General features: G+C 49.7%; 1 protein-coding gene across 1 annotated transcript; it reads right to left on the bottom strand.

Annotated features, from left to right (window-relative positions):
* Positions 1-9,734: 9,734 nt before the first annotated feature.
* On the bottom strand, positions 9,735-18,176 carry RRP9 (ribosomal RNA processing 9, U3 small nucleolar RNA binding protein). The gene is made up of 15 exons (XM_003936606.3): positions 18,012-18,176; positions 17,644-17,726; positions 14,338-14,450; positions 13,940-14,007; positions 13,817-13,858; positions 13,425-13,551; positions 12,688-12,812; positions 12,515-12,607; positions 11,868-11,968; positions 11,651-11,785; positions 11,505-11,567; positions 10,943-11,088; positions 10,784-10,863; positions 10,007-10,080; positions 9,735-9,898 (listed from the first exon to the last, which is right to left on the bottom strand). Exons 1-15 carry the CDS (start codon positions 18,096-18,098, stop codon positions 9,805-9,807), a joined length of 1,431 nt encoding a protein of 476 aa, XP_003936655.1. The 5' UTR covers positions 18,099-18,176; the 3' UTR covers positions 9,735-9,804.
* Between the last annotated feature and the right edge of the window lie 252 nt (positions 18,177-18,428).

Raw genomic sequence — 18,428 nt, 5'->3', positions numbered from 1 at the left:
CCAGGGGAGTGGAGAGGAACACCTTACATACAGAAGAGCAAAGATGAGAAATACAGCAAATTTCTCATCAGAAATCATCTGAGCAAAGGAGAGTAAAGTGAAGCAGTTGGCATCGAAAGAAAAAAAATGCTGGGATTACAGGCATGAACCAGTGCACCAGGGCTGGGCTGGGCATGGTGGTTCACACCTGTAATCCCAGCACTTTGAGGGGCCAAGGCAGGAGGATCACTTGAGGCCAGGAGTTTGAGACCAGCCTGATCAACACAGCGAGATCACATCTCTACAAAAAATAAAAGTAAAAAAATTAGCTGGGCATGGTGGTGTGCACCTGTAGTCCCAGCTGAGGTAGAAGGAACACTTGAGCCCAGGAGTTGCTGCAGTGAGCTGTGATTGCACCACTGCACTTCAGCCTGGGTGACACAACCCCATCTTAATTTAAAAAACAAAGGAAAAGGAAAGAAACTGACTTCGATGTTTAAAACTTTCTAATTTCCAGATAAAGATGGCTTTGCTGGCATATTCTACCAAACATTTAAAGAAGAAATCGCATCAGTTATATACAATTTCTTCCATAAAATATAACTGAAGGGAACCATTTTCAAATAGCTTTAGAGAGCAGAATTATCTTGATATCAAAACCAGACAAAAACATTACAAGAAAGTAAAACTACGCTCCTCATGAACACAGAAAAAAAAATCAGCAAAATATTAGCTAATCGAATCTAGCAATATACAAAAAGAATAATACACCACTACCAATTGGGATTATCATAGGAATTCGAGGAAGGTTCTATATTCAAAAGAAATCAATCAATACAATCCATCATATAAGCAGATTAAAGAAAAAAATCACATAAGTAGGCTGGACGTGGTGGCTCGCTCCTGTAATCCCAACACTTTGGGAGGCTGAGTCAGGCAGATCACCTGAGTTCAAGAGTTCAAGACCATCCTGGCCAACATGGTGAAATCCTGTCTCTACTAAAAATACAAAAATTAGCTGGATGTGGTGGTGGGCACCTGTAATCCCAGCTAAGGCTTAGGCAGGAGAATCGCTTGAACCTGGGAGGCAGAGGTTACAGTGAGCTGAGATTGTGCACTGCAGTCCAGCCTGGGCAACAGAATGAGACCTTGTCTCAAAAAATAAATAAATAAAATAAAAATAAATAAGTTGGCCACATGCCATGGCCTGTAATCCCAGCACTTTGGGAGGCCGAGGTGGACAGATCACCTGAGGTCAGGAGTTTGAGACCAGCCTGGCCAACATGGTGAAACACTGTTTCCACTAAAAATTAGACAGGTGTGATGGTACATGCCTGCAATCCCAGCTACTTGGGAGGCAGAGACAGGAGAATCACTTAAACCTGGGAGGCAGAGGTTGCAGTGAGCCGAGATCATACCACTGCACTCTAGCCTGGGCAACAGAGTGAGACTCTGTCTAAAAAATAAAAACAAAAATTCAACAGCAATACATGATAAAAACTCAGCAAGCTAGGAATGGAAGAGTACTTCTTTAACACCATAAAGGGATTCTAAAAAGAACTGACAGGTAAAATAATCGTTAACAGTAAAAACAAAATGTTCACTCTTATGATTGGGAACAAGACAATGGGTCCACTCTCATCACTCTTGCTCAAGATTGTGCTGGAAGTCTTAGTCAGTGCAACAAGGCATGAAAAAGAAATAAAAGGCATACACATTCAAAAAGAAATACAAGTGTCCATATTCACAGTGATTGTTTACGTAGGAAATCTCAAGGACTCCACCAAAAGCCCCTAAAACTCAGTGAGCTTAGCAAGATTAAAATAAGGATTTACTTCCATGCTCAAAGAAAAAAAGATGTAAGGTTAACATACAAAATTTAATCATATGTCTATATACTTGTGTGAATTGTGGGAAACAAAAATTATAAAAACAATGTCATTTACATTAGCTTCAAAAATATAATAATTGGATTTGTCTAACCTAATAAAACATAAGCAGAATACATATTCTGAAATATGCAAAATGCTGATGAGCAAAATAAAAAGACACAAATAGAAAGATACATTATGTCTATTAGAAAGATATACCATGTCTATTGATTGGAAGACTCAATATAGCTAAATATTCCCCAAATTGGTCCATAAATTAAATGTCACTTGAATCAAAATCCCAAGCAGAATTTTAGAAGAGACAAGCTGATTCTAAAATTTATACAGAAAAGCAGAGGAACTAAAATAGCACAAACAATTTTGAAGATTAAAAAAAATTGAAAGACTCACATAACTCAATTTTAAGACTTACTATAAGGCCAAGCGTGGTGGCTCATGCCTGTAATCCCAGCACTTTGGGAAGCCAAGGTGGGCAGATCACAAGGTCAGGAGTTTGAGACCACCCTGACCAACATGGTGAAATCCCATCTCTACTAAAAATACAAAATTAGCCGGGTATGGTGGCACATGCCCATAATCCCAGCTACTCAGGGGGCTGAGGCAGGAGAATCACTTGAACCTGGAAGGCAGAGGTTGCAGTGAGCTGAGATGGTGCCATTGCACTCCAGCCTGGGTAAAAAGAGCAAAACTCTGTCTCAAAAGAAAAAAAAGCCTTACTATAAAGCTATCATAATCAAAACAGTGTGGCATTAGTGAAGATTAGAAGCACAGATAAATGGATCACAATAGAATGTCCAGAAATAGATCTCCATAAAATATGACAAATTGCTTTTTTTCCCCACAAAGGTACAAAGGCAAAAAGGCAATTTAATGGAGAAAAAGTAGTCTTTTTTTTTTTTTAATGATGTTGGGATAATTGGACATCTATCAGAAAATTTAAAAAGGGCTCTCAGCCTAAACTTCCTACCTTATAAAAAATTAACGCAAAATAGATTATAGCTGTAAATTATTGCAAAATGTAAAATTTTAAGAACAAGAGAAAATTTTTCATAATTGAGTTAACCAAATACTTCATTGGTATAATACCAAAAGCATTATCCATGAAAAAAAAAATGATGAATTTGACTTCAAAATTTAAAACTTTTGCTCAGTGAAAAAAACTGTTAACAGAATGGAAAAGCAAGCCACAGAATTAGAGAAAATGCATGCAAACTACATTCTAGAAGGGATTTGTATCAAGACTATTATAAAGAATTCTCAAAATTAAATAATAAGTAAACAAACCCAATTTAAAAATGGACAAAGGACTTGAACAAACACACCATCAAAGAGGATATAATGATAGCAAGTGAATGTATTAATATATGTTCAATATAATTAGCCATTAGGAAAATGCAAATTCAAACCACAATGAGCTGTATCTATGCCTCTGTTAGAAATGCTAAAATTAAAAATCCTGGCAACACCAAAAGCTGGCAAGAATGATGAGGAACGGGAACACTCACACACTGCTGGCTGGAATGAGAAAAATACAACTGTGCTGGAAAATGATTTGGCAGTTTCTTATAAGGTAAACATATACTTACCAAATCACCCAGTAATCCCACTCCTGGGTATTTGCCCTAGTGAAATTAAACCTTACGCTCACACAAAAATATGTACACAAAGGTTCACAGCAGCTTTAACTGTAATAGCCAAAAACTGGAAACAACCCAAATGTGCTTCAAAAGGAGAATGGATAAACACGAACTGCTGTAATTCCAGCAGTGATGAGGAACAAGCTGCTAATAAACCCACCCACTTGTGCAAACCTCAGAGACATCAGGTTGAGTAATAGAAGCCAGTTTCAAAATGTTATATGCTGTATAATTCTATTTATTTGACATTCTTAAACAACATAATACTAAAATGAGCAAAGGATTTGAACAAATACTTCACCAAAGAAGATATACAGATGGAAAATAACTGCATGAAAGATATCCAACACCATTATCCACTAGGCAATACAAATTAACACTAAAATGAGATACCACCACACATTTGTTTAAATGAATAAAATTTAAAATACTGACAGTAACAAGTGTTATAAAAGATGTGGAGTGACTAGAAGCCCCCATATCCTTTATAAATCGCTGGCAGGGATGTGAAATGGTACAGCTGCTTCAGAAAATAGTTTGGCAGCTTCTTATAAAATTCAACATATGACCCAGAAATCGAGCTCCTTGGTATTTAACCTTGAGAAGTGAAAAAGTGTGTCCATGAATATTCAGAGTAGCCCCCCCACCTTTTTTTTTTGAGACACAGTCTCACTCTGTTGTCCAGGCTGGAGTGTAATGGTGTGATCTCGGCTCACTGCAACCTCCACCTCCCAGGTTCACACAATTCTCCTGCCTCAGCCTCCAGAGTAGCTGGGATTACAGGTGCATGCCACCACGCCTGCCTAAATTTTTTGTATTTTTAGTAAAGACGGTGTTTCATCATGTTGGCCTGGCTGGTCTCAAACTCCTGAACTCAGGTGATCCATCCGCCTTGGCCTACCAAAATGCTGGGATTACAGGCATGAGCCACTGTGCCCAGCTTCTAGAAGCTCTACTCATAGTCACCAAAAATTTGAAACAACCCAAATGTTCCATCACAATATGAATGGATAAATCAAACTGGAGTCCATCCATACAATAGAATACCACTCAGTAGGAAAAGGATGTGAAAATGTGGATGAATTTCGAAGACACTGTGCTGCATTGAAAAAGACAGTCTCAAAATGTTACATACTGTATGATTTAATTCATGTGACATTCTCTAAAATACAGCTCAGTGGCTGCCCAAGGTTAGAGATGGGGGAGGTCTGACCACAAAGGGGTACTAAGGGGATTGTTTTAGGGTAACAGACTATTCTGTATCTTGGTTGTGATGGTGGTTACATAAATCTGTACGTGTGTTACACTGTATAACTCACAGAAAAAAAGTCAGTTTCACCGCACAATAATTTTTAAAAATTCAGAAACCCCATATGTCACATCAAGCAAGTTTAGTGTGTGTAAATTTTAAAAACAACTTACAACAATCATGATCCTCCTATTTGGGTCTAAATAAGAAGCAAAGAGATGAAGGTTCTTGCACTCCAAGGGCACAGGAAAGATCTCACATTTGGAGCCTAGAATGACTAGAGAGCTGGAGTGCAGAATGGAGGAAGACCCAGACAGGGAAGAGACCCAGGGCTGGGGCATTGCTGGATTTGATGACCCTAGAGGCAGGGAGGGTTTGGGGGCCTGGAGTGCCACCAGGACCAGCTCAGCCTCTGGCCAGTGGGCAGGGAGGAGGCACCGCAGGGGCTGAGGAGCAGAGGGAGACGCCATCCAAGGGGAGATTGGAGGCTGCGCTGGGTGAGGGGCCTGGGGTGAGCATGGTGGGTGAGCCTCCTGGAGCTGCGGTAAGGGATGCAGCACAGGGAGCAAGACACAGGCCCCTGAGGGCCACCATGGGTGAGAGCCAATCACGGAAGTACCAGCATCCTGGGGCACATTCTCCCATCCCACCCCCACCGTTCTCCACCTCCTCTACCGGAGTTTCCCCCAGAGGTTCTCAGTGGTCCCCTTGAGGGAGGGCTGGAAAAGGGAGAAGAAAGCCAGGCTCAGTGAGCGTCTCAGTGGGCCCAGCCCTCAGCATGTGCCCCTAGCCCCGTGGCCTGCAGAGGAGGGAACGCAGCGCTCCTGGGAGTGGGCTGTGCTAAGGCGACCATTAGCCCCTGCCTCAGGCATTTCTTCTGCAGCATCCCCAGCCCCATCCCCAGATAAGTGACCCTCACATGCAGCCCCTGACACAGCAGCCTCCCAGGAGGACCCAGGAGTTTACTTAGTGGATCTTGCACCTTGGGAAGCCCCATGGCCCCCTTTATAGATCTCCACCTGATCTATATCCACCTGCGGTCCCCACCTGATCTTATATAGTCACCTTTGCTAGCCTGTCTCTTCCTTCACCTGGCTCCTTGCTGGCAGAATCTGAGCATTTTCCTCAGATGCTAAAAAGTGCCAGCACAGAGCAGGTACTAAATAATTGCTCATTTAATTAATGAATATTATAAAGTAAAAGAGGACCAGATGCTTCTCTGGGGAGACCCAAAATCCTAAAGTCCTGAGACCCTTTTCTCCATGCCTAGGGACAGCTCCTGCCACTGCACTTCCTTGTACCCAGTGACCCCAGTAGAGGTAGGGGTGAGCAGCAAGTGACTGGGCTGGATTTAAGGAAGCTCTGCACTGGGGACGGTGGAGTTCAGCACTGGGAACCGGACAGCAACCAGAAGAGCCAGCATTGGAAAGGTAGGGGTGAAGAGAAATGAGGCAGAGACATGGTAGACTAAGAGGGGTTGAAAGGGGCAGCCACTTAGCCAGGAGCCAACCCCGTCCTGCACCAGCTATCCCTCTGTCGTACTCAACTCTGCCTAGGGTTTCTGTCCACACACTTCTCTAGTCAGGAAGCCCTGGAAAGTGGCTCCTTGAGGAAGATCTCTTGTCTTAGGCCTTTGCTCAGGTGATTTCAAGACAGAGGGTACTCTTCCCCCAGCTCTTCCCATCATTCAGGTCTCACTGGATGTCACTTCTCCAGAGACCTTACCCCAGTCTCTGTCATCTCACTCTGCTTGACCTCTTCATAACACTGATCATCTGGATTTGCACTGTGTCTGCTTATTTACATGCTTTATACCTCCAGAGTGTAGGCTTCTTGAATGCAGAAATTTTTCTTGCTCATTTCTGCATCGCCATGGCCTAGAGCAGCAGCTGGGGCATCACTGGAACACAATAAAATGTTGTTGGACAGATGGACAGATGGATGGATGGATGATCAATGGATGGATGGATGGATCAATGGATGGATGGATGATCAATGGATGGATGGATGGATCAATGGATGGATGGATGAATCAATGGATGGATGGACAGACAGATGGACAGATGGATGGATATGCTACAGGATGCAAGGGATAGCTTTCCAAGAGAAATTGGAATTACACTTTCAGAAAGAAATGAGAATGAGTACCTGGCAGACCATACAACAGGTACAGAAGACATATTACTGTCACCATCCCCACAAAGAGAGCCCAGCCCCCTAGAAGATGGGTTGCCAGCCCTCTTGCCTTCACCTTCCTGATTTCTAGTTTCCCTTTTGAAGTTAGGATTGATGGTAGATTCCCTGAGAATGGCTGTAGTTTGGGTGGCTCAGCGGTACAGACTGTACTTCTAGGCCCATTCTCAGGAAGAAGGGAAGAATGGATACTGGCTGCTCATCTGTCATGCCACCCTCCTGATAGTGGCCAGGGGGACAGCCAGGTGCCGTGGCTCACACCTGTAATCCCAGCAGTTTGGAAGGCCAAGGCAGGCAGATCACTTGAGGCCAGGAGTTTGAGACTAGCCTAGCCAACATGGTGAAACTTTGTCTCTACCAAAAATACAAAATTTAGCCAGGTGTAGTGGTACATGCCTATAAACCCAGCTACTTGGGAGGCTGAGGCATTAGAATCATTTGAACCAGGGAGGCAGAGGTCACAGTGAGCCAAATCAGTGCCATTGTACTCCAGCCTGGATGACAGAGACCCTGTTAAAAAAAAAAAAAATGGTGGCCAGAGGGCTAGGGTCTGGCCATTCCATCCTTGACTCTTCCTGGACCATCAGTGTCTGAGGTTGCCCTCTAGTACCATCTTCTGCCCACTCAGGGGTAAGAAGAGCCCAGCTCTGGCAGGAGAAAGGTGGAGTGATGTTCTGGACTGGACACACTGTGGATTCGCTGCCGAAATGTCCCGTTTCTGTGCCCTTCACAACATGACATGGCAGTCACTCCCATCAAAAGAGGAAGTTTGTTTCCCTTGAATCTGGGATCGTCTGCCTTTCACTTTGGCCAGCTGAACATGATGGAAGTGCCAGATCCAAGCCCAGAACTCTAGATGACTTTCCTGCTTCTCTCTTCTTAACCCTGTGTAGACAAGTGAACAAACCTGGCTTGGGCTAGCCTACTAGAGAATGAGAAACCACATATGGAAGTGCAGTTTTCCCAGTGTGTCCATTGCCAGCCAACCTCCCAACATGGACAAGTCAAGGTCAGCAGAGTTCCAAACACACAGCTGACTGCAAAAGCATGAGCAAGCTCAGCTGGGACCAGAAGGAACCCCCAGCTGGCCTACAGACTCATGCACACTAGTGATTCTAAGCCAGTTTTAGGATGGTTTGCTGCCCAGCAATAGCTAACAGATGCAGGAGTCATGAACACCTACTCAGTCTCAGCCTGAGAGCTGCGTGGAACTCAACCCTACCAGAACAGCCAGATTTTGACCAAAGTGGAGGTGAGAAGGGTCCTGGGAGAGACTGAGGCACTGGGTCTGCTGATAGCAGCCTCTGCTCAAGAATCCAATAGCAAGGAAGCCCCAGCAGAGAAAGGCTGAGAATAGAAACCACGGGAGAAATTACTTTCACTTCCAAGTTGGAGTCGTCATTTTCATTTGGTGACAATGTACTAATAGGAAAGGGTTCACATGTTCAGGGGCTTTTCTGTGTTGTGTGCAGTGTTCTTCAGATGTGTTTATGACATTGTTGAGCTCGATGTGTCATGGGACATAGGATTGAGTGAATTCTACCAACATCTTCTCATCTGTAACAGGATTTTTCAGGCTGGCAGTGGCTCATGCCTGTAATCCAAACATTTTGGGAGGCTGAGGCAGGTGGATCGCCTGAGGTCAGGAGTTTGAAACCAGCCGAGTTTGAGACCAGCCTGGCCAACATGACAAAACCCTGTCTCTACTAAAAATACAAAAATTAGCCAGGAGTGGTGGTGCATGCCTGTAATCCCAGCTACTCAGGAGGCTGAGGCGGGAGAATCGCCTGAACCTGACAGGTGGAGATTGCAGTGAGACAAAATCACACCATTGCATTCCAGCTTGGGCAACAAGAATGAAACTGCGCCTCGAAAATAAATAAATAAATAGTATTTTTCAGCGGCTCAGCCTGAACTTGACCCCTCTGGTCCCAGGTTAGTTGCAGGCAGGCACAGGTCAGTCTGAGGGGGAGGCCTCATGAGCATGGGGGCAAAAGGGGGTGGCTTCTTCTCTCAGGGGACTACACCACTCCTTCACAGGTTTAGCCCTTGGGCCCCATGGGCGAAGGCTTTCCCTTAACATCCCCTTCTTTTTCCTGAGAGGAGGGGACCTCACTGTGCTCTGCACCTCCAGTCCACCTCTGCTTCCTCCTCACTGGCTTCACCCCACAGCAGGAGAGAGTTACCCACTCAGTGAAATCAGGGAAAGTGAGCCTTCACTTTGACTCACTTGCCTGGCAGGCAGGTCTTGGCTGTGATGAGCACCGCAGCCTGGTTCTGACATTTAGACCAAAGACAGTACTTCTCCCAACTTGGACCCCTGTCCTCAAACAGCAAGCCCACCAGTGCAGGGTCCCATTCCCACTCCCCACCCCTACACCTCACGGGCAGTCTGTCCCTGCCGGCTTCCTGACCTGACCTGGGAGAGGAAGCCAAGCCAGCCTGACTTGCAAGTCTGCTGTCTACAGTCCAGTTCTGACCCTAGCACCAGCCCTTACAAGCCATGGCTTGAAGGGTGAGCAGCTTCTGACCCCGACCACCCAAGAGCAGTGACGGGCAGCTCGCCCAGTGAGGTCATGCAGGACACTCCGGGAGGGGCCAGGAGCCAGGAGCCAGCTGAGGTCTCCATCCCAAGTTCTTTGGAAAAGGATAACGGCCCTCAGGTTAGCAGAGGGGCAGAGCTAGGAGACTGCTGGAATCCTGTCCCTCCCAGGCCGCCTCCCACCCAGCCCCTGATGCACCCCCAACTCCACTTCCCCAAGAAACTACAAGAGACAAGGCCCAAAAGAGGAGGCTTTTAATACAAAGAGGGTGGGGCATGGCCTGGGAAGGACTTAAATAAGGAGGGTAAGTGTCAGGAGCCGGCAGCTGGGGGTGCAGGGACCCTGCGGAGTGGGATGATGCAGACAGAGTTCCGAGCCTCTTTGATTCGCCACCATCGGCCGAGCCTGCAGGGAGCACAAGAAGCAGCCTAGACCCGGACCATTCTCCAGCCCATTTCCACACAGTTGTGCAGCCTGCACCACCTCACCCACACCCTCAAGGGCCACACATACCTGTGCTCCTGCCCCACCCCAGCTACCAGGAAGTCCCCAGAGCCGGAGAACTTGAGGCTGTTAATAAAACCCACCTGAGCAGAGAGAGAAAGACAACATGAAAAGACATTAGAACACCCCTCCACCACCATCTTCAGCATCACAGTCAAGGGCTGGGCCTTACCAGGCCTGGGTTAAATCCCTGCTCTGCCCCCTGCCACCTGCTGACACAGCCCAGCCCTTTACCTATCAGGGCCTCAGCCTCCAAATCTGCGAGATGAGGGTAAGCAGAGCACTGGGCTGGCAGTGAGTTTGTGAGAATGAAGGAGGCCGTGTACCCCAAGTATGTCAAGGCCATGGCCTGACGCTGGCTCCTGGTTGTGGGGCCCTGGAGACCCCATGACTCCCCAGTGACCCAGACCCTGCATTCTGAGCACACATCACTGACAGATCCTGCCACTCTCCTCCAGGTCACCCCAGTGTGGACAGTCAAGTCCACACGCTCTAGCCTAGCACCCAATCTGGCACCAGCGGTGCAAAACCCATCACAGGGCCGGGCCTCCAGGTCTTTGCCCGTGCGGCTCCCTGACTTGTACCCCAGCACCCTGGACAGGGCCTAGGCTAGAAAGGGGAGCAGAAGAGGGAAAGTGGGGAGGGTTCCTGCCAGGCCCTGTGCTAGGAGCTGGCCCTACCCTGAGAAGGTTCCCTTCTGACAGGAAGAAAGACCTTAAAAAGCTAATTCCAGGGGCCTCAGCAGTGTGGCAAAGACAGGCTGAGCATTCAATCCCACTCACTCACCAGGGGGATGTCACAGAGAAGGTCAAGCCGCCGGAAGCCTTCCCCACACTGCCAAAGCCGCACGCAGGAGTTGTGGGAGCCTGGGGAGACAGGGACAGTGAGCAACCCCCATACCAGCCCACGCAGCCGCCCCTCTTCCCTGCCTCTCAGGGCACCCACCTGTGGCCACGAGATCTGTGTTGAGGAGGGCTGCCACCGATGATATCCAGAAGGGCTGCTCCAGGCCTGGCTCCCCCCGCAGCCCATGAGCTTCACGCTGCAGGGCAAGTGGTCGCTTCTTGGAGAGGCCCCACAAGGCCACAGAACTACGGACAGGAAGGGAGTACAGCAGTGAGGGGCCAGAGGCAGAAAAGACAACACATGTAACACAAAAGATAAATGCTTGAGGGGATGGATACACCGTTTTCCATGATGTGATTATGACATATTGCATGCCTGTATCAAAACATCTGAGGTACCCCATAAATACATACAACTACTAGGTACCCACAGAAATTTTTTTTAATTCTAAAAAAAAGAAAAAAGTCCACATGACAGGAAGAGGTCAAGAGCACACAGCTCAGACAAGGTCATCTGAGCTCTCTGGCTCAGCGTCCTCATCTATGAAAAGAGATTACAACAGCTACCCCACTGGGGGTTCCATGAGGCAAGCTCAGGGCCCTGCAGGCAGCCATCGCTCGGGAGCAGAAGGCTGGCCAGAGACATCCAAATGCGCCCTTACCCATCGTCTGCGCCGGACACCATGTGCTCCTCGTTGATTAGGTGGATGCAGTCGATGGAGCCCCTGGAGAAAGGGGCTGTTGAGGGGTGTGGCCCAAGCCCACCCCCAGCCCATGTAGCCCCCACTGGCATGGCAGGCCACCTTACTGGTGGCCGTAGAAGACAAGCTGGGACTCCTCAGGGATCTTCCACACACGTACAGTCCCATCCCGGCCCCCAGCCGTCACACAGCACTCCCGGCTCAAGGCATCTAGTGCAGCCACAGAGTCCTGGTGCCCGAAGCTGGAGAGCAGACAGAGCAGGATAGGGGTCATGTGTGAACTCACGCACGTGCATCCACACACCCTCTCCCACACACACTCACAGAGTCTCCACGTAGGAGTTCTCTGCCACGTTCCACACCTTCACGGAGCGGTCATGGGATGTGCTGTAGAGCTGGTGGGTGCCTCTGCGGAACGCCAGCCCCTAAGGGTGCATGGGGAGAGAACAAAGGGGACCTGGATTACAGCAGGCAAGAGACAGGTCAGGCCCCGGGAGGACTTCCCAAAAAGCAAGCCATGTGGCATGTCCTGGGAGGCACTTTTGTGCAGCCCACACGCCCATCTACCCCTGAGCAGATGCGGACTTCTTTATTTTTTTGGAGACAGGGTCTCACTGTGTTGCTCACGCTGGAGTGCAACGGTGCAATCATAGCTCACTGCAGCCTCCACTTCCTGGACTCAGATGATCCTTCCACCCAGTCTCCCAAAGTGGTGGGATTAAGAGCTGCCACACCCTAGCCAGAGGCGGACTTCTCAAGGCCCTCCCTGATTCCTGAGCAAGCTCAACCCAGTCTCCACCAGGTCCTCCCCATCCTTTAGCCCATTTATGTCTTTTATAACACCACTCACTACCCACTCGCTACCCAGGATGCAGGTTCTCTGAGGACGGGGACCACAGAGGCCAGCATTGAGCCTAGCGTACTCAGCACATGCCCGAAAACTATCCACTGGCAAAGGCCCAGCTCCTCACCGACACTGCATCCCGGTGTCCTGTGAAGGTGTACAGGTTCTGGCAGCTCTGGGCCTCCCAAATGAGAATGAGCTTGCTGCGGTCACCCGAGGCCTACGGGGTGAAGACAATGACCACAGGCACCCACTGTGCACCAGACCTCCCATCTGCCCCCAGGGCCAACCTGGCCTTACAAGGTACTTGCCGTCGGAGGAGATGGCCATGCAGAGGACGTGGCTACTGTGGCCAGGGGACTTTCCCTCGGCACCCTTCTTGGCTCGAGGAATTACATGCAGCTTCCGTCCACTCTCAACACTCCCTGCCGTGGGGGGTGGGGGAGAAGCTACTGGGATGCGGGGACAGGGCTGGCTGGCAACCCCTCTCAAGCATGGAATAAAGAGCCATGGCAAAGGTCCCGGACCGGACTCGGCCAGAAAACCTGGCACAGCCACCATGAGCCTGCAGAAAAGCCACCTCAGTTTCCTCATCTATGAAGAGGGACATTAGTGCCACACAGCAGCCATGAAGCCCAAAGAAGAAAAGGGATGGACGTGGGATTGATGGTGTGAGTTCTTCTGTGACCACAGTGAGTGGAGGAAGAACTGCTCAGCAGGAATGGATGGGAACCCAGGAGGACCGGGGACTCAATCCCAGGACTGCACAGCCTCAAATGCCTTCTAGTCCAACCACCCACCTGCAACACTGATCCCCATTAAATCATCAGCCTGACTTTGTCCAAAGGTCTCCAGGGACAGGGAGCTCATAAGCCCCACTGCCGGGCAGCAGCTTCCACTGTCACCCAGAGAGCACCTCTAGGGAAGCAAACCTGCCTCCAGCTCAGGGCTCAGCCTGCCGTGACCAGTCTCGCTCCCCTGACCAGCCATCCTGGATGCGCCAAGGGGCCTCCGGCCCGACCCAGGCACTCACTCACACTTAATGATGGTGCAGTCTTTAGCAGCAGAGAAGATGGCCAAGTCATCGGGGGTGATGACCAAACATGTGATAGAGAGCTGGTGCCCCCGTAAAACGCGAATGTCAGTCGAGGCTGGAGCCTGGATCTGGGCGGACAGGGGCTGGGTCACTGTGGTTGGCGGCATAAAGGCACCACCCCCATCAACCCCACCCAGCAGTGTTGGCCCGTCCCACCCTTCCCGGCCAGAAGGAAAACAAGACCCAAGGCAACAGGGATCAGCTCCTTACCTGACCCTATAGTCCCAAGTGTCCACCATGTTCTAGAGCAAAGACCCTGAGCCCCCACTGACTCACCTGGCCACCAACCCAGGTGGGACCCCAATTCCCTCCAACCTTACCAGGACCACTCACCTCCTTTGCCACTGACTTCTGCAGCCTGCCCCTCTGCTCGAGCTGCATGGAGAAGAGTCAGATGGGACCCTGGGAGCAGATCGGCTCCAACCCTGCCTCCGCCAACTCTCCCTCCACACCTACCACATCCTCCTTCAGGCGCCCTGCCACCTGGTCCTCCTCAAATGCTCGGGCCTCAGCCTTCTCCTCCTCTGTGCAGGACAGACCAGACCAAGTAAACTGAGGCTCAGATCCCTCTTCGCCCATCCTGTCCCCATCCCACTGTCCCAGGGCTGGGCAATGCAGGAAGTTCCAGGTGCCTCAGCTGAGGGGAGAGCAGGCTGGAGGGTTTCTTCATGCCTTTACTTATTGGATCAGTACTTATTGTCAGTACTGGCTTCCCTGGAAGGCCCATGAGAGCTCCTGGCCACCCCCACAGGGCAGCCAGTACCAACAGCCCGGGCACTCACTGGGCACCCACGTCAGTCACCCATCAGGTGGCTGGGGCTGCAGCGGCGGCACAAGCCCTGCCCGTGGCTCACCTTGCTGTCGGAGCTGCTCTAGGTAGAGCTTGGCCAAGCGCAGCTTCTTCTCCTGTGCAGTTTCCTCCAGCTCTTCCTCCTCCTCCTCCTCCTCAGGCCTCCTTGGAGGTAGGCTGTAGGCAGGGAGGGGCTGGGTCTGAGGGGCTCAGCTTGTTCCTCTGGCCACTAGGACTCTGCCTTCTGAATGCTCACCTTCCTATCCAACCTTCCCCATCCCCGCCAGCCCATATGGCTGGTAACTACACTGCAGAAAGCTGAAGGATGTGACTCTCCAAGTTAAAAGGCCCCACTCAGTGGCCCACATAAGGGTGGAAACAGACCCAAATCCCAAAGAGATCACTAAAGCCTCTCAACTCTGGGGGAAAGAGGAGGCTTCCGAGAGAAACCAGGCTTCCAAAAGAAATCAGGTCACATACAAAGAGTCAGGAATCAAAATGCTCCAGCATCTCAACAGCAATATTGAGAACGAGACAGAGGAGCCTCACACACCCAGCTCTGGAGGAATATGCTGACCCCTAAAATGCCATGCCCAGTCAAACGAACAACACTGCCAGGTGTGCAAGGTGCCACAGAATTGTTTCTCCCTCTTCTTCTTAAGAAGGATAGAGGATGTACTCCCCAAATGAGAGAGTAAACTGGGAAAGGGAAGGCAAGGGATGCCAGAAACCAGAGATGCTACAGAGAGAACAGAGAAGAGGACACCATCCCCAGACACGACAGGGGCAGTCTGGAACAAATCCAAGGACCCACCAGGCAGACACACCGGGACTGTCATCACCACTGCACCATCCTTTACCCTGGGGACAAGGTTCCAAATGAACCTTCACTGCTTGAGGATTGACCTTTACTGGTAGAGTCACTGCTTTCCCCTCCATGCCCCCAGTCCCCTGATCAGCAGAGAGGACCCACTTCACTCAAAGATAGGTCCTGCTTTGACCTGTTTCTGGGAGCTGGGAGTAGGTCATGAGCACTCAAACACAGAAAATCCGGGGCAGCCCATTCCCTCTGATCATGTGCCAGCAGACATCCAGTCTCTGTCCATTGCCCTAACCGTGTTTCCAGGACTCACTCATAACCCTGCCCCTGACTTCCACAGAAGGGGCCTTGAAAACTCTCAGGAAAGCCAAAGCTGGACCATGCCCCAGAAATCATTTAGTGCCCTATGCCTGGCAGGTCTTCAGCCAAAAACAGGGCTGGTGCTGCCCTTCCTTTACACAGCCAAGGGACCTGTGTTAAGTTCGGACTTCTACTCAGTTTAGCCAAACGAATCAATCTATTGTTGAAGGATTCATATGCATGAGGCAGAACAGTAAAGAAATGCAAGGGAAGTATACACTATGATTCCATTTACATGGCGTGCTAGAAAACACACAATTCTAGGGGCAGCGGCTACCACAGACTGGAGTAGGGAGAGGAGCTGACTATGAAGAAGGAGGAAGAGTTTTGGAGGGTGATGAAACCCTTGTATATCTTCAAGGTAGTGGTAATTACATGACTGTGTATATTTCTCAAAATTCACCGAACCATAACTTTAAAAAGTGAATGTTACTATATGTAAATTATACCTAAATGGAAAATATTAGTTTTTTAAAAGAAGAAGAAAGAAACCAAAGAAATTATTAACTCAAGTTAGGAATAACAGTTGGGACTTCTAAGTTGCTGCAAATGTTCTAGTTCTTAACCTAAGTGGTAAGTGCAGAGGCTTACCATTTCACCACTACTCTCTACATATGTATATCATTCACTCTTCTGCATCTAACAAGCTTCACAATACATTTAAAAAACATTTAAAAGTGCTTAGCCCACACTAGCCTGGCACATACTCATCCACAATAACCTTCCCATTAAGAAAAGTACATTAATGGCTGGGCATGGTAGCTCATGCTGGTAATCCCAGCGCTCTGGGAGGCTGAGGTGGGTGGATCAATTGAGGTCAGGAGTTTGAGACTAGCCTGGCCACCATGGTGAAACTCCATCTCCACTACACATACATAATTAGCCAGGTATGGTGGTACAGGACTATAATCCCAACTATTCAGGTGGCTGAGGCAGGAGAATCACTTGAACCAGGGAAGCAGAGGTTGCAGTAAGCCAAGATCGCATCACTGCACTCCAGCCTGGACAACAGAGTGAGACTCTGTCTCAAAAACAAAAAAAGTACATTAAGTCTTTCTGCAGGCAAATTAAGGCAACACATACTTAATTCTAGAAGTGAGGTTCTCAAGTCAATTCATAAGGAAGACACTAGGATTCCTTGATCCAAGAGCTCTAACCCACAGGGTCAGGCCTGACACCTTGCCTGACTCTTTGGAATCCTGCAAGCAACCACACCCATCATCTCCAGAAATAAGGGAGGCATTCAAAGCCCTTTAGAATCTGCATGTACCTATGACCACCCCTCCTGTTATCGTGTTTTTGTAGAGACAGGGTCTTGCTCTGTCACCCAGACTGGAGGTCAGTGCATGGTCATAGCTCACTGCAGCATCAACTTCCTGGGAAGGGATCCCCCTACCTTAGCCTCCCAAGTAGGTGGGACTACAGGTGTATGCCACCATAGCCAGCTAACTTTTTTACTTTTTGTACAGACAAGATCTCACTGTGTTGTCCAGGCTGGTCTCAAACTCCTGACCTCAAGCAATCCTCCCACCTTGGCCTCCCAAAGTGCTGGTATTACAGGTGTGAGTTACCAGGCCCGGCCCCTTCCATCTTTTCTATCACCCATTCTGGCACACTTACACCTCAAACTGTCCTCTGATCCCTGAATGCCTTCCCTACCTCTCCATGAGAGACTCCTCCTCATCTCTCAAGACCCTATTTAAATGTCCCTCCCCTGTTCCCAGACGCACAACTAACTATAAGATACACATCTCACTACAAACTTTCTTCAACTGCCTGCCTAACTCTGCACTTTCAACAGTGAAGGCAGTGTCTGGCATGTTAACCGACAGGGACTCTAGTTAAATCGCGAAATTGCAGGAAAACTGGCAAGAGGAGAGGGATGCAAGAAATACTTGACAGCTTTGTTCTGTTTTCCTGCAATTTCACAATCAGTCCAGTCCCATGTTTAGCTCCTTGCCAAAACCTAAGGAGGTCGCAGTAGCCTCGGATTGGGGCCTAGGGTCCTTCCCATCCACAGACCTCGCAGAAACGAGACTTCGCAGGACCAGAAACTAAAGGAAAGAGCTACGATCTCAGAGCCAAGGCCAGAGTCTTGGGTTCTAGGCTTAGCTCTGCCCAGACTCAAGAGTCTTCCAGGCACCATGGGCCTCAGTTTTCCCTCCCACTAGGTGGAAAAGAACAGCTCACCTCTCGCTCTCAGAGTCGCTGGAGATCTCCTCATTCATCTTGGTGCCACCTTTGGTTTTGCCCCTGTCCCCCGCAGAGACGGCCTGGGAATTATAAGGTCCTTTCTTTGGTCAAGAGTCCCGACCACCCTGGCATTGACTAAGGGGCCTCCTCGGGTCCCTCATGAGCCCCAGGATGGTAAAGGCAGTGGCTCCCGGGTTAAATGCACGGCTTTCTAGGATTTGGCTAGCGGAGAGAAGAACGAAGCTGATTCCAGCTGGTGTCCCGGGCGAAGAGCTGGGGAAGGGCCCGGACCCGGGTCCCCCTGATGGGATGACGGTTGTCCCAGCACCAGGGCATACCACGGCCCGCAGAAGCACCATGCTTACCTTTCGCCGCCGCTTGCCGGCCGCCGCACCAGCCCCGGCCCCCAAAGCCGGCTTTCCCCGCTTACGAGCCGCTGCTTTTGCCGACATGCTGCCCACCGGGTGTGTGCCAGCGGCCACCGGAGAACTCACGTGGCAGCTGAACCCTCCCCGCACCCCAGCCGCATGGCAAGATTCCGCTTCCTGATAGGCTTCCATAGCCCGGGCCCCGCCTTCCACTGTTCCATTGGGTCCTTCGGCAGGCTCTGCCACGCCCCCAAACGCCCATAGGATGGACGCTTGTGGCCCCGCCTCCTGGAGTTCCTATAGGCTCCCGCACTAGGCTCGAGTGGGAAGCCGGCGTCTCCCGGGCGCTTCCGGCCTGAAGCTGCAGCGCTTGCGCTCTGCTGCTGGCCGACTTCGAAGTGGGAGCAAGAGCCT

Source organism: Saimiri boliviensis, chromosome 8, assembly GCF_048565385.1.
Source record: "Saimiri boliviensis isolate mSaiBol1 chromosome 8, mSaiBol1.pri, whole genome shotgun sequence".
Lineage (NCBI taxonomy): Eukaryota > Metazoa > Chordata > Mammalia > Primates > Cebidae > Saimiri > Saimiri boliviensis.
The sequence above is the reverse complement of the archived record's forward strand: the minus strand, read 5'-3'. Positions and strand labels throughout refer to the sequence as shown.